We start from the raw sequence: 12,807 nt of genomic DNA on the forward strand, positions 1-12,807 counted from the left end.
ACTTCTCCTGCTGCACGGGGACCGGGATGCCACCGACCTGCTGACGGACACCCGGTATCCGCACCCCCCCCCCCTCTGCTCTGCTCTCCTCCTCCCGGACGGACGGACGCACCGACCCCTGTCCCCACTAATATGCAATGGTTTTTTGTGCAGAAGCCGACAGCTGCCGCGTACCGCCGACTTCACGCTAGCGCCGCCGCATGCCTGTCCGCCGCTGCCGCTCCTCTCCCCGCGCCGCGCGGCAGACGACGCCATTTGAAGAGGAGCGCTCCGGGGCTTTTGACGCCGCGGCGGCCGGGCGGCAGCAGCAGCAGCAGCGACCGATCCTCCCCGGCTGAGGACCGCCGGCCGCTGGGGCAGCCGGAGCAGGCGGAGGACACCGAGGGGAGAAGCGCCGCTGCGGTCGCTCTTTTCCTGCCGCACGGGGACGACGTCGACGCGGAATACGTGCGGTTGGTGGTCTCGGAGCTGGTGGGAGAAGCGGGCGAGAAACCGGGCGAGGAGCCGGGCTTCCTGCTCTTATTCCTGTCTATGGTGCAGATTGGGGGGCAAGGCAAGCACCGCCGAACTGAGCCCAACAGCTGGCCGGCTCTGCTGGCATGCAAACAGGGGGGCGTAGCAGCCCCCATGCGGTGGGTGAATTTTAGGCTGCCGCATCCGGAGCGCCTCTCGTCCCCCACCTCCTCCTCCTCCTCTTGCTCCTCTTCCTCCTCCTCCCCCGTCTCGGCCAAATCCATGCGGTTTATTTGGAACAACATTTTCAGCAAAGGATCGCATATGCTGCAGTGTCTTTGTGGCAGGAGCCTCAAGAAAAACAAGAACCCAACTGGTGAGTTTCTGGCGTGTGTGTGTGCGCGCGCGTGTTTGTGTGTGTACGTGCGTGATACAGAATGACTTTATTGGGTGTTATGTGCGTGCGCGCAAGTGTGTGTGTGCGCGCGCGCGCGTGCGGCTGCTTGCTGGTGTTTCTCTGCAATCGCAGTTGTGCAGCAAGTGAGAGCACTACAGGGAGGAGGAGGGGGGAGGAGGGGGGAGGGCTAGGGGGTTGGAGGGGGGGAGGAGGAGGAGGGAGCAGCTAACTTATTAGCACGGACCATACAGTGGCAGTGCGTGCGGAGGAAGCGTGCGTGCGCGTTTGGTGCGCGGCGGAGATGCTGCAGAAAAAGTGTAATGCAGCATGCAGAGCGCTCAGGCTCCATAAGCTGCATGATTAAACAGCACATGGCCTGATTCAGACTCCAGCGTGGACCAAGAGTGGAAACAGAACAGCTCCTGCGTGGTTTTTTTCTTTCTTCTCGTGGCTGCAGACATTTCAGTCCCACCAGCAGCTCTGTGTTCATTCTTTAAAGGAAACTTTTTCATTCAGGTGAGCTGCTCCTCCAAAGTTGCGTACATTTGTGTGACTTCATCTGATTTCCAGCTCTCAGGAGAGCCCAGGTCACATCTGAGGTGAACCAAATAGTTTGTTTGCCAGCAGATTTTCCACTCTGTGCTCCACAGAACACAGATTGACACTGGCATCCCAACAGGAAGTGGACGTTGTTGACAGTATTGGCGTATTGACGCTGTATAAGAGAGTTTGGCTGTGTAAACTATGCTCAGTGTTTAGAGGGCAACAGGAGGGAAACCTGCACTCAGAGAGGGGGAAGTTAGTCCGAGCTCCCTTCACCAACTCTTTTTTATCTCTGAGGATCAAATTAAAAGCCTGATTGTTTGCGTGTTTATGGATTTTAGAGGAAGTTGTGTTTTAAAAGTCACAAAAAGTAATAGAATTATTCATTTGGCTAATCTATCAACCAAAACTATTGACAGTTATAGTATTTTCTTCCTTCCAACTTCAATATTTGCACGTATTATTGCAGTTTCTGAGTGTCTGGCACAGCTGGGATTGTTGTCACTTGTTTGTTTTTGTTTATAATGGACATTTTCCATGATTTTCGGCATTTTATAGAATCAATATTCAGTTGGTTCATTGATTCACTGACCAACTGACCAACGACACGATACAAAACAAAAAAAGTTTAAAAAAATGGACAAAAAAGTTACAAAGTGACAAAAATGGAGATAAAGCAAAACACAAAATGACAAGCGAGACAAAACGAGAACAAAATGACAAAAACATGAGACAAGCGACAAGTCAGACAAAAAAGACAAAAAACAAGACAAAGTATTTAACGACAAAAGTCAGACAAAAGAGACAAAACAGCAACAAAAACAAGACAAAATATGACAAAAATGAGACACAAAGGACAAAAATGAGACAAATGACATGAAACAAAACAAAAAAGAGACAAGAAATTAGACAAAAAAGTTGCGAAGTGACAAAAAATGGACACAAATGAGACAAAAAATGACAAATAAGGAACAAAGTGACAGAAAAATTGAGAAAAAAACGCACAAGCGAGACAAAAAGGAAACACAAAATGACAAAAACAAGGAACAAAACGACAAAAACATGAGATAAACGACACAAAACAAAACAAAAAAGAGACAAAAAACTTGACAAAAAAGTTGCAAAGCAACAAAAAATTTCACAAATGACACAAGTGAGACAAAAAAGGAACAAAATGACAAAAATAAGACAAAAACACAAGTGAGACAAAAAGGAAACATTAAACGACAAAAACGAGAAACATGACAAAAACATGAGACAAACGACAAAAGTCAGACAATAAAAACAACAAAAACGAGACAAAATATAACAAAAATGAGACACAAAATGACAAAAACAAGACAATCGACAAAACAAAATTACAAAGCGACAAAGAAATGGACATAAACAAGACAAAAATTGACAAAAAAGGAACAAAACGACAAAAAAAATTGACAAAAAAACATAAGCGAGACAAAAAGGAAACACAAAACAATGAATAAAACACACAAAACAAAGTAAACTAATGACAACAATAAGACCAAAAAAGTACTGGCATGTCAGACGTTGTCTCATAATTAAAAAACATGTACACTACCATTCAAAAGTTTGGGCTCACCTAGAAATGCCGTTGTTTTGGAAAGGAAAGCTTTCTTTTTTCAATGAAGATAACATTAAATTAATCAGAAATACAGTCTAGACATCGTTAAGTGTTTCAGAGGTTGAGCAACAGAGTCGTTCTGCACTGTTCATGTTGCCCTCCAATGTCACTCATACGGCACAATTTTCACTCTGCAGGCATCGAAATGTTTCAACTAAGGGAAAACACTGAGAAGAAAATCAAAATGCACAGCGGGTATTCTGAGGTAATGATGAGGTCAGCCACTAATGACGTGTCTTCTCTTTGTCCCTGAATGCTAAACAGTCATCTTTCTGTTGTTTGAGTGACTACAAAGTGCTGTCCTTTTGGTTTGGAGCTGACCTGTGAAAAGGACAGACATGCAAAAAAAATAAAAATTTCAGCACCACGGACAGCGACGAGCATTTCCAACCTCAGTGTCACGGCAAGTTTGAACCGAAAAGTTAGTCGTCAGGCATTTTTCAAGAGCATTGTATTGCGTTACAGATATTTAAGGTGCTTTTCAGGCTTTAAACAGCCACCAAAATAAAACTCTAAACATGTCTGTGCAATTTCTGAACTAGCACAAAGAAAATCTAAATGTATTAGTGCATTTTATTATCTGTATTGGGGGGTCAAACTCATTTAGTTTAGCCCAATTTGATCTCAAGTGGGCCAGACCAGTAAAATCACAGCATAATAACCTATACATAATGAAAAGTCCAAATTTTCCCTTTGTTGACAAAAAATGGACACAAACGAGACAAAAAATGACAAAAAAGGAACAAAATGACAAAATAATTGACAAAAAAACACAAGTGAGATAAAAAGGAAGATGACAAAAACCAGAAACAAAACAACAAAATCATGAGAAAAACGCTAAAAGTCAGACAAAAAACAACAAAAGCAAGACAAAATATTACAAAAATGAGACAAAAAAATGACAAAAACGAGACACAAAATGGCAAAAGCAAAACACAAAATGACAAAAATGAGACAAAAAGGAAGCACAAAACAACAAAAATGAGACACAAAATAACAAAAACATGAGAGAAACGACAAAAGTCAGAAAAAAAGACAAAAAAACAACAAAAACAAAACAAAACATGACAAAAATGAGACACAAAATGACAAAAAATGAGACAAATGACACGAAACTAAACAAAAAAAGGGAAAAAATTTATGAAGCGACAAATAATTGACACAAGACAAAAAATGACAAAAAAATTGACGAAAAACCCAAAACGACAAAAACAACCCACAAAACAATGAATGAAGCAAAACACAAAATGACAAAAATGAGAAACAAAACAAGAAAAACGTGAGACAAATGACAACAGTCTGACAAAAAGCGTGTTGTGAAATGACCAGTTTTGCTCCACAGAACTAAAATGTTCACAGCTTTGCCTCAAATCCTGCCAAAGCATCACGTGACTGTTTTATTTATTTCCTTCCCCCTCTGGACTGTTTCTGCTTTAATTCCTTTTCATATTGTGCTCCTCTTTGCTCATTTGATGAATTGGCTTGAAGGTAGACGTGCTGGATTCATGAGAGAATGTGTGCACCGCCGTGATACAAAGCAGGACTTTAGCAGCAGAAACACAGACTGCCATTTCCAGACTGCCTTCTTTTTGGTTCTGAATGTTAATAAATGGACTCTGGTTTTGTTTTCAGCACACTGAGGCCTAAACATATTTAAATGATCAGTAGAAGAAAGTGAATCATCTATAATGTAGACGAGACACCACAGTGAACTCAAAGTGATCATATGTGAAGAAATAAAGTCTAATAATACAGGCGCTACTCGTACTGCAGAAGTCGGTCTATGGTTACCAAGACAGATTAGATTACATTAAACCTGGAAAGTTAGGCAAAAGCAATAAATAAATGATTACTATATAAGAAATAATCAGCTAAAAGCAACAGATAAATGGTTAAAATATGTTTCTATATTTTGGATAAATGCTCACTGTAGATGGTCCATTTAGTGATGATGCTTCAACTGATGGAAAATGGTTTAATTAGTGATAGGTAATGGAATAAAAAGTGGAAATAATTCGCTGAAAGTTAGAGATAAAATGGTTCGCTAAAGCTAAAAAAAAATACCCTGAAAGAAATAAACACTAAAAAAGTACTGGCATGTCAGACATTGTCCCATCATTTAAAAAGATCTATATATCAGAATTTACATATCTATATAGCTACATCTATATATCTATATCAATATTTATATATCCATATCTATATATATCTATCTTTTTCTATATCTATAGATCTATATCTACATATCTATATCCATATATCTATATATCTACATCTATATATCAATATCTCTCTATCTATATATCTATACCTATATATTTATATCAATATATATCGACATCTATATATCTATATCTATATATTAGAATCTACATATCTATATATCTACATCTATACATCTATATCTCTATATATCTATACCTATACATCTATATCAATATCGATATATCTACATCTATATATCCTTATCTATATATCAGAATCTACATATCTATATATATATCTATATCTATGATTTATATCAATATCTATGTATCTATATCTATATATATCTACATCTATCTTTTTTCTATATCTATGATCTATATCTACATATCTATATCCATATATCTGTATCTCTATATCTACATATGCATATATCACTATCTATATATATCTATACCTATATATCTGAATATTTATATCTATATCTATATTTCTATATTTATATTTATATATTATAGTGAAACTATTGTTAAAAAGAAAAACAGAAGAATTTTATATTTTAATGGTTTAAGTCACAACAGAAAAAATTTAAGAAAATCTATTTTTTATTACTTTATCTGCTGTGAAAAACATCTGCTTTTTAATGCGTTATCTATGGTTAGAAAAATATAAAAAACTGCAATAAACTATTGGTGTTACAACTGTAAAAAAAACCTTTATTATTTTTTAGGATTTACTATATTATTAAATGGTGTATTTATAGGTAATAATATGACATTTCTGTTATCTAAATGTTTAGAAACATTCATAAAATAGCAGAAAAATCACCGTATCTGGGTAGATTTGATTAAAAAAATGTTGGGAATCAGTGTCTTCTACCACCTTCCATTCTTTCTCCTAATCACTCAACATATTTCAGTATAACACAGACATCTTTCCTGCTTTAAGCCTGTATGTTTTGGTGAAAACGATGACTCGCTCTATGTTTTGCTCCTACTGTTTTATTATTTTACGTTGCAGCTTGAAACACGGTTGTCGTGGAAATCGCTGGAATGCAAACGATTGCAAACAAACGCTCAGAAACTTGCCTTTTGCATGTGTTATTTTGTCACATGAGGCAATTAACCGATGAAATAACATCTCACCCGCCCACGCGCACACACACGGTGTGAATGTAAAGAGGAACGGCAGCGCGTACGGAACAACCAGCAGAACAACCAGAACAACCAACAGAACAACCAACAGAACGACCAGAACAACCAACAGAACAACCAGCAGAACAACCAGAACAACCAGCAGAACAACCAACAGAACATCCAGCAGAACGACCAGAACAACCAACAGAACAACCAGCAGAACAACCACCTAAACAACCAGCAGAACATCCAGCAGAACAACCAGAACAACCAACAGAACAACCAGCAGAACAACCAGAACAATCAACAGAACATCCAGCAGAACAACCAGCATAACAATCAGAACAACCAGCAGAACAACCAGAAAAACCAGCAGAACATCCAACAGAACAACCAGCAGAACAACCAGAACAAGCAGCAGAACATCCAACAGAACAACCAGAACAACCAGCAGAACATCCAACAGAACATCCAGCAGAACAACCAGAACAACCAACAGAACAACCAGCAGAACAACCACCTAAACAACCAGCAGAACATCCAGCAGAACAACCAGAACAACCAGCAGAACAACCAGAACAACCAACAGAACAACCAGCAGAACAACCACCTAAACAACCAGCAGAACATCCAGCAGAACAACCAGAACAACCAACAGAACAACCAGCAGAACAACCAGAACAATCAACAGAACATCCAGCAGAACAACCAGAACAACCAGCAGAACATCCAGCAGAACAACCAGCAGAACAACCAGAACAAGCAGCAGAACATCCAACAGAACAACCAGAACAACCAGCAGAACATCCAACAGAACAACCAACAGAACAACCAGAACAACCAGCAGAACATCCAACAGAACAACCAGAACAACCAGCAGAACATCCAGCAGAACAACCAGCATAACAACCAGAACAACCAGCAGAACAACCAACAGAACCACCAGAACAACCAACAGAATGACCAGCAGAACGACCAACAGAACAAAATCGACATTTTTTAACTATTTTGACTGTAATTTACTCTTATTTTACAGATGTTCCCTGTTTTGTAAAAATGCAGATAATACCTGTAAAATCACAGAACAAATGTATTCATATGTTGAATATGTTTAACTCTAAAGTCAAAAATATGCATTTTTTTTCAATTTTTTGTCGTTTTTGGTCTGACTTTTGATGTTTATCTCATGTTTTTGTTGTTTTGTTTCTCATTTTTGTCCTTTTGTGTTTCCTTTTTGTCTCACTTGTGTTTTTTCATCATTTTGTTTCTTTTTTGTCTCATTTGTGTCCATTTTTTTGTCTTGTTGAGTTAGTTGTAAAGGTCCTCTTGCACTTTCTCCATGTTTAAAGACAGAAGGAGAATCACGTGCTTCATCAGAAAGGACAGCAGAACGACAAAACAGGTTGACAGCTTGATTTCAATACTGAAATACTGTCCTTGTAACTGCAGATACTTTCATTTAACTCAGATCTAATGTTCATGTTCATTAGAGAAGATCAAGTCTCCAAAGTGAATCCTTGATGCTGCTCAGATTCTTTGACACTTCTCTCAGAGTCGAGCCTTTTGCGTCTGAATGCATTAAAATAACCATTTATTATGAATCTGTGTCTTGACAGGAGTGTCTCCGACTGTTTCAGAGTTGTTTTTTACTCCTAATACTGTTTTCTAACTAGTCTTTGCTTCAAAGTCTAGGTTTAAGACTTCAGTTTTTATTCGTAAATTGATGGAACTTTGAATATCACATACCGGGTGGGTTTGGCTTGTCCCTGCAGAGCTCAGTTCCTTTTTTCTGCTCTCATTATGTAAGATGACCGATGTGACGGTGCGGTTTGACACGCAGTACATGAGGAGTTCAGGCGAGAGCACATCAGAGCAGCAAAGTCAGTGGTCTTTATGCAGACTCAGTGTGTTTGGACAATGAGGCCATGATCTAATGAGCACATCTCACACACCAACCGTTGGAGCGTATTAGAGTACTGCACCAAAACCCTGCATGTGACCTTCGAGGACACACATCACTACGACTGTCACTGTTCTGTCCACTCAGCATGTTTGGACGACGTAGCAGCAGCACGCAACTGAAAACAGAGCCAAAGAATAGGAACATTTTCAATCCGACAATGCAATCCAATAAATATAAATTCTGTCACCAGATCTCTTCATTTTTAGATTCTTCTCAGGTTTAAATTCTATTTAAATACAATGTACATTCCCAGATGCATGTGTGTCTCTGCGTCTTCCAGAGACAGATCTGAGCTGGCACAAACCCCACCGCTATACTCCAGAGTTTAAATAAAACATGAAGTAAGATGCCTTAATGGCAACTCTCTAAAGAAGGTGAGCAGGCGAGCGTTTGCATGTGCACGTACGCCTACATGCGCTAGAAAAGGTGATAGTCTCTATCTGGGTCACACCACAAGGGACACAAGACATTGAGTAACACTGTGGCTCATTCCTTTTAACAATGAATGATACTGATGCTGCTTCGTCTGGAGGAAACTCGGGGAGTCCCGTTTAGAAAACTCCATTCAGTTGATTCTAGGGTCAGTATAGAATGGTGGGACTTTTTGTACCACAGTTGACATTTTTTGCTGTTTTAAGGCCTAAAATCAACCAAACATCACATGGCATTTTTACAGAAAGATTCTTCTAAATATTATATATACAACTGATTGAAATTGAATGTTATTGTAGTATTGTTATATTTATTAAAATATATATTTGTAATACCATTTTTCCATATAGATTTTTTTTTATTGACCTGGACAATTTTTGAGTCATTTTGGACAATTTTCTTGTCAATTTCAGCAAGTTTTATGTCAGCTTGGATCTTTTCTCGTCATTTTGGATCATTTTTGTGTCTGTGGGATAATTTTCGAGTCATTTAGAACAAATTTCATATCATTCTGGACTAATTTTCCATAATTATGGATCATTTTCAAGTCATTCTGGGTTGGTCAATATATAATTGCAGGACTTTTTGTAACATAGTTGACATTTTAGTGATATCCTGTCATTTTTAATTAATAAGTGATGATTTCCATAATAAACAATTATGGAATTTGTGAAGACATGATCATAATGAACATAAACATTTTTTTAACTTTTAATAAAAATGTATGCAAGATATATTCCATGGACTTCAAAAGTCCTTCAATTATATATTGACCCGGACAATTTTTGAGTCATTTTGGACAATTTTCTTGTCAGTTTCAACAAGTTTTATGTCAGTTTGGATTGTTTCTCGTCATTTTGAATGAATTTTGTGTCTTTGGGATAATTTTCGAGTCATTTTAGACAAATTTCATGTCATTTTGGACTCATTTTCTGTAATTACGAATCATTTTCAAGTCATTTTGTGCAATTTTCAAGTCATTTTTGACAATTTTCTTGTAATTTTCAACAAGTTTTATGCTAGCTTGGATCTTTTCTCATCATTTTGGATCATTTTTGCATCTTTGGGATAATTTTCGAGTCATTTTGGATAAATTTCATGTCATTCTGGACTAATTTTCTGTAATTATGGATCATTTTCAAGTCATTCTGGATGTGTCAGTATATAATTGCGGGACTTTTTGTAACATAGTTGACATTCTAGTGATAGCCAGTCTTTTTTTATTAAGTGATTGTTTCCATAATAAATAATTATGGAATTTGTAAAGACATGATCATAATGAACATATAATATATATATATATATATATATATTTTACTTTTAATAAAAATGTATGCAAGACATATCCCATGGACTTCAAAAGTCAGTCAATTATATATTGACCCAGTTATTCAAGTCATACTCAAAGTTCCTGTATGTTTTCTAATGACATGGGAGACTGTAGGGGTTTCCATAGCAGCATACTGGACTAAATATGTAGCTGTCAAGTCAGGAAAAAAAGGAATAAAGTACTAAATTTGTTGATCAAGGTCACTTTTAGCTTCTCATATTAAATAATTTGAATTGTTTAACATGTTATGAAAAGTCTTGCTCCAAAATCTCTCATGTACAAATGCTGATTTCAGTACAACTACGCTCAGGAGAGGGAAGACTATAATTTTCAAAATGAAGCAATGAGCGAGAGAGGAATAGTGAGCGTGTGTGTGTGTGTGTGTGTGTGTGTGTGTGTGTGTGTGTGTGTGTGTGTGTGTGTGTGTGTGTGTGTGTGTGTGTGTGTGTGTGTGTGTGTGTGTGTGGTGTTGGACAGCTCTCGCCCTAGGTATCTGTCATGAGAGAGTGAGTGCTGAGTGTTATTTTTCCAAGTGCACTTAAAAAGCAGCGGGGCATCAAAGGCTCCACTGAGAAGTGTTTTCACAGACTGAATGATAAGCAGCAGAGAAACACTCGACGGCGGCTCACTCTCTCCTCGACTCGCTGCATAAAAACTGTTTAATTGGTGAGACTGGAGATGCCGAATAATCTTAGTCGATGTGTTATAATAGCACAGAGCCGACGGATAGGGCTGGGAGAATGCGTGTTTTTCCTAAAATAGTGCAAACTGCAAATCTATTTAGTGGATATTTTCAGAATTTTCACATAAAATGCACACTAAGTAGTTGGTGTACTGCAAAAACTCAAAATCTTACCAAGTCTGTTTGTCTTATTTTTAGTCAAAATGTCTCATCCCACTCGATTTAAGATAAATTCACTAAACAGGTGACATTTCAGCAGATGGAGGGACTTGTTTTAAGACAATGCATCTTAAATATCTTAAGTCAAACAATCTTGAAATTATCTTGTTTTGAGTTGAATTTTACAAGAAAACTCAAAATAACTTTAACCTTCCTGTCATCCTGTGAGTCAAATTGACCCATTTTAAAGTTTGAAAATGTGAAAAAATATATATTTTCACAGTGAAACTCTTGATGTCCACATTTTCAACATTTTTGGGAAATTTTTGAACATTTTTTGGTGGAAAAAAAGAAATGATAAACATGCTTCTTAAGAACATTCACCAAAAAAAATTCAGCGAATTTTGCTGGATTTTGGTTGATTTTTATGTGAATGTTCTTAAAGAAAATATTAAAAGTTTTATTGATATATATGGAATCACTTTAGATATTTTTAGGATTTTTTGGAAGATTTTTACTAATTTTTTGAAAATATTTACAAGAATTTTCTTGCCAAATTTGGGGGATTTTTTAAAAAATAAAACTTTTAAGGGAATCTTTTAAGGAATTATTGGAATTTTCTTCCTGAATGTTTTGCAAATTTTCGGAAATTTGGGGAATTTTTTAGCTGAATTTTTGGATTTTTTTCAGACAAGGAAACAATATTTTTTGGTGCCCATAAAAGAAGACAGCAGGAGGGTTAAAATAGTGCAAACTGCAGATCTATTTAGTGGCTCTTTTCAGAATTTTCACATAAAATGCACACTAAATAGTTGTTGTAATCTACTTTTTGAAAGCTTTTGTCCCAATTTCAGTCTTGAAAACTTCCATAAAAAGCGACCTCATGCACTGTAACCTCATGAACATTAAATAAATATTGATTGATGAGCCGAGCAGCTCATACGTCTGACGAGTTCTCACTCTGTAGCTTTTCTTAGCACCTCTTCTCGATATCTATCTAGCTACATATACCCCCCACTTCTTCCCTCCTCCTTCCTCTTCACTCACACACACTTGAGCTGACTTTTATTCTTTCCTTGTCTGGTTTAACCTTTCGCTCGATGACAGCCCTGCATGACATAATGGCCATATCGGTGTGGGTGTTGGTGCGTCTGAGGCCTCACCAGGGGAGTCGGGGTGATTTAAGAAGGGAGGTCCGGTGGGATGGGATTTACAGGTGTGTGTGTGTCGACACCATGGACTTTGAATTTATACTGAATATAGCAGAGAGGAGGTTAAAGGCAGCTTTGGGCAAAGCAGACCCAGGTAAGGTCCTTTTTACACCCTCATTTTTACTCACTGTGGGCTCTTTTTCACTGGAATCTAAAGTCCTGCACCTCTATGGGAACAGAACAACCACGACTATAAGTAGAAAACTCAAAAGTGTCTTCTGTGGCACATTTACAATGTTATAAATATTTGAAAAAGACAAAGAAAAGTTGAGAAATCCTGGAGTTAACATGTACAGCTTTAGATTTTATACCTGTTTCCGTTCTTGTCTTCTCTCTTCTCTTCTCTCCATTTGAAGGCCAGACCAATTCAGCCAGAAAGTCTAGAATCTGGTAAAATGACACATGCATCTCAATATTAAGATCACAATTTATCATAATTATATTGATTTTAGGGATAAACTATTTCCACTGCACATTCATATTCACATAAACAGAGCACCGTTTTTGCATCTTGTTCATCAGTGCCATGTCCTTGAGGCAAAATGTCAATTAAATTGTACCCAAAGCATCTGCTTGTTAGTCGTCACCACATTTTACAGACGTCACCTAAACACCTCGCATGCAGGTACATCTTATTAACCCTCCTGTCATCCTGAG

General features: G+C 37.8%; 1 protein-coding gene across 1 annotated transcript in view; it reads left to right on the plus strand.

Annotated features, from left to right (window-relative positions):
* Positions 1-12,807, plus strand: part of LOC111582257 (fibroblast growth factor 14-like) — an 80,672-nt gene that overhangs the window by 447 nt on the left and 67,418 nt on the right. Inside the window, exon 1 of the mRNA XM_055008158.1 lies at positions 1-829. This exon is cut by the window's left edge and continues 447 nt beyond it. Within this exon, the coding sequence (XP_054864133.1) occupies positions 133-829 (697 nt within the window). The 5' untranslated portion in view covers positions 1-132. The remainder of the gene's footprint in view (positions 830-12,807) is intronic.

The sequence above is a fragment of the Amphiprion ocellaris genome, chromosome 24 (genome assembly GCF_022539595.1).
Source record: "Amphiprion ocellaris isolate individual 3 ecotype Okinawa chromosome 24, ASM2253959v1, whole genome shotgun sequence".
NCBI classification, from domain to species: domain Eukaryota; kingdom Metazoa; phylum Chordata; class Actinopteri; family Pomacentridae; genus Amphiprion; species Amphiprion ocellaris.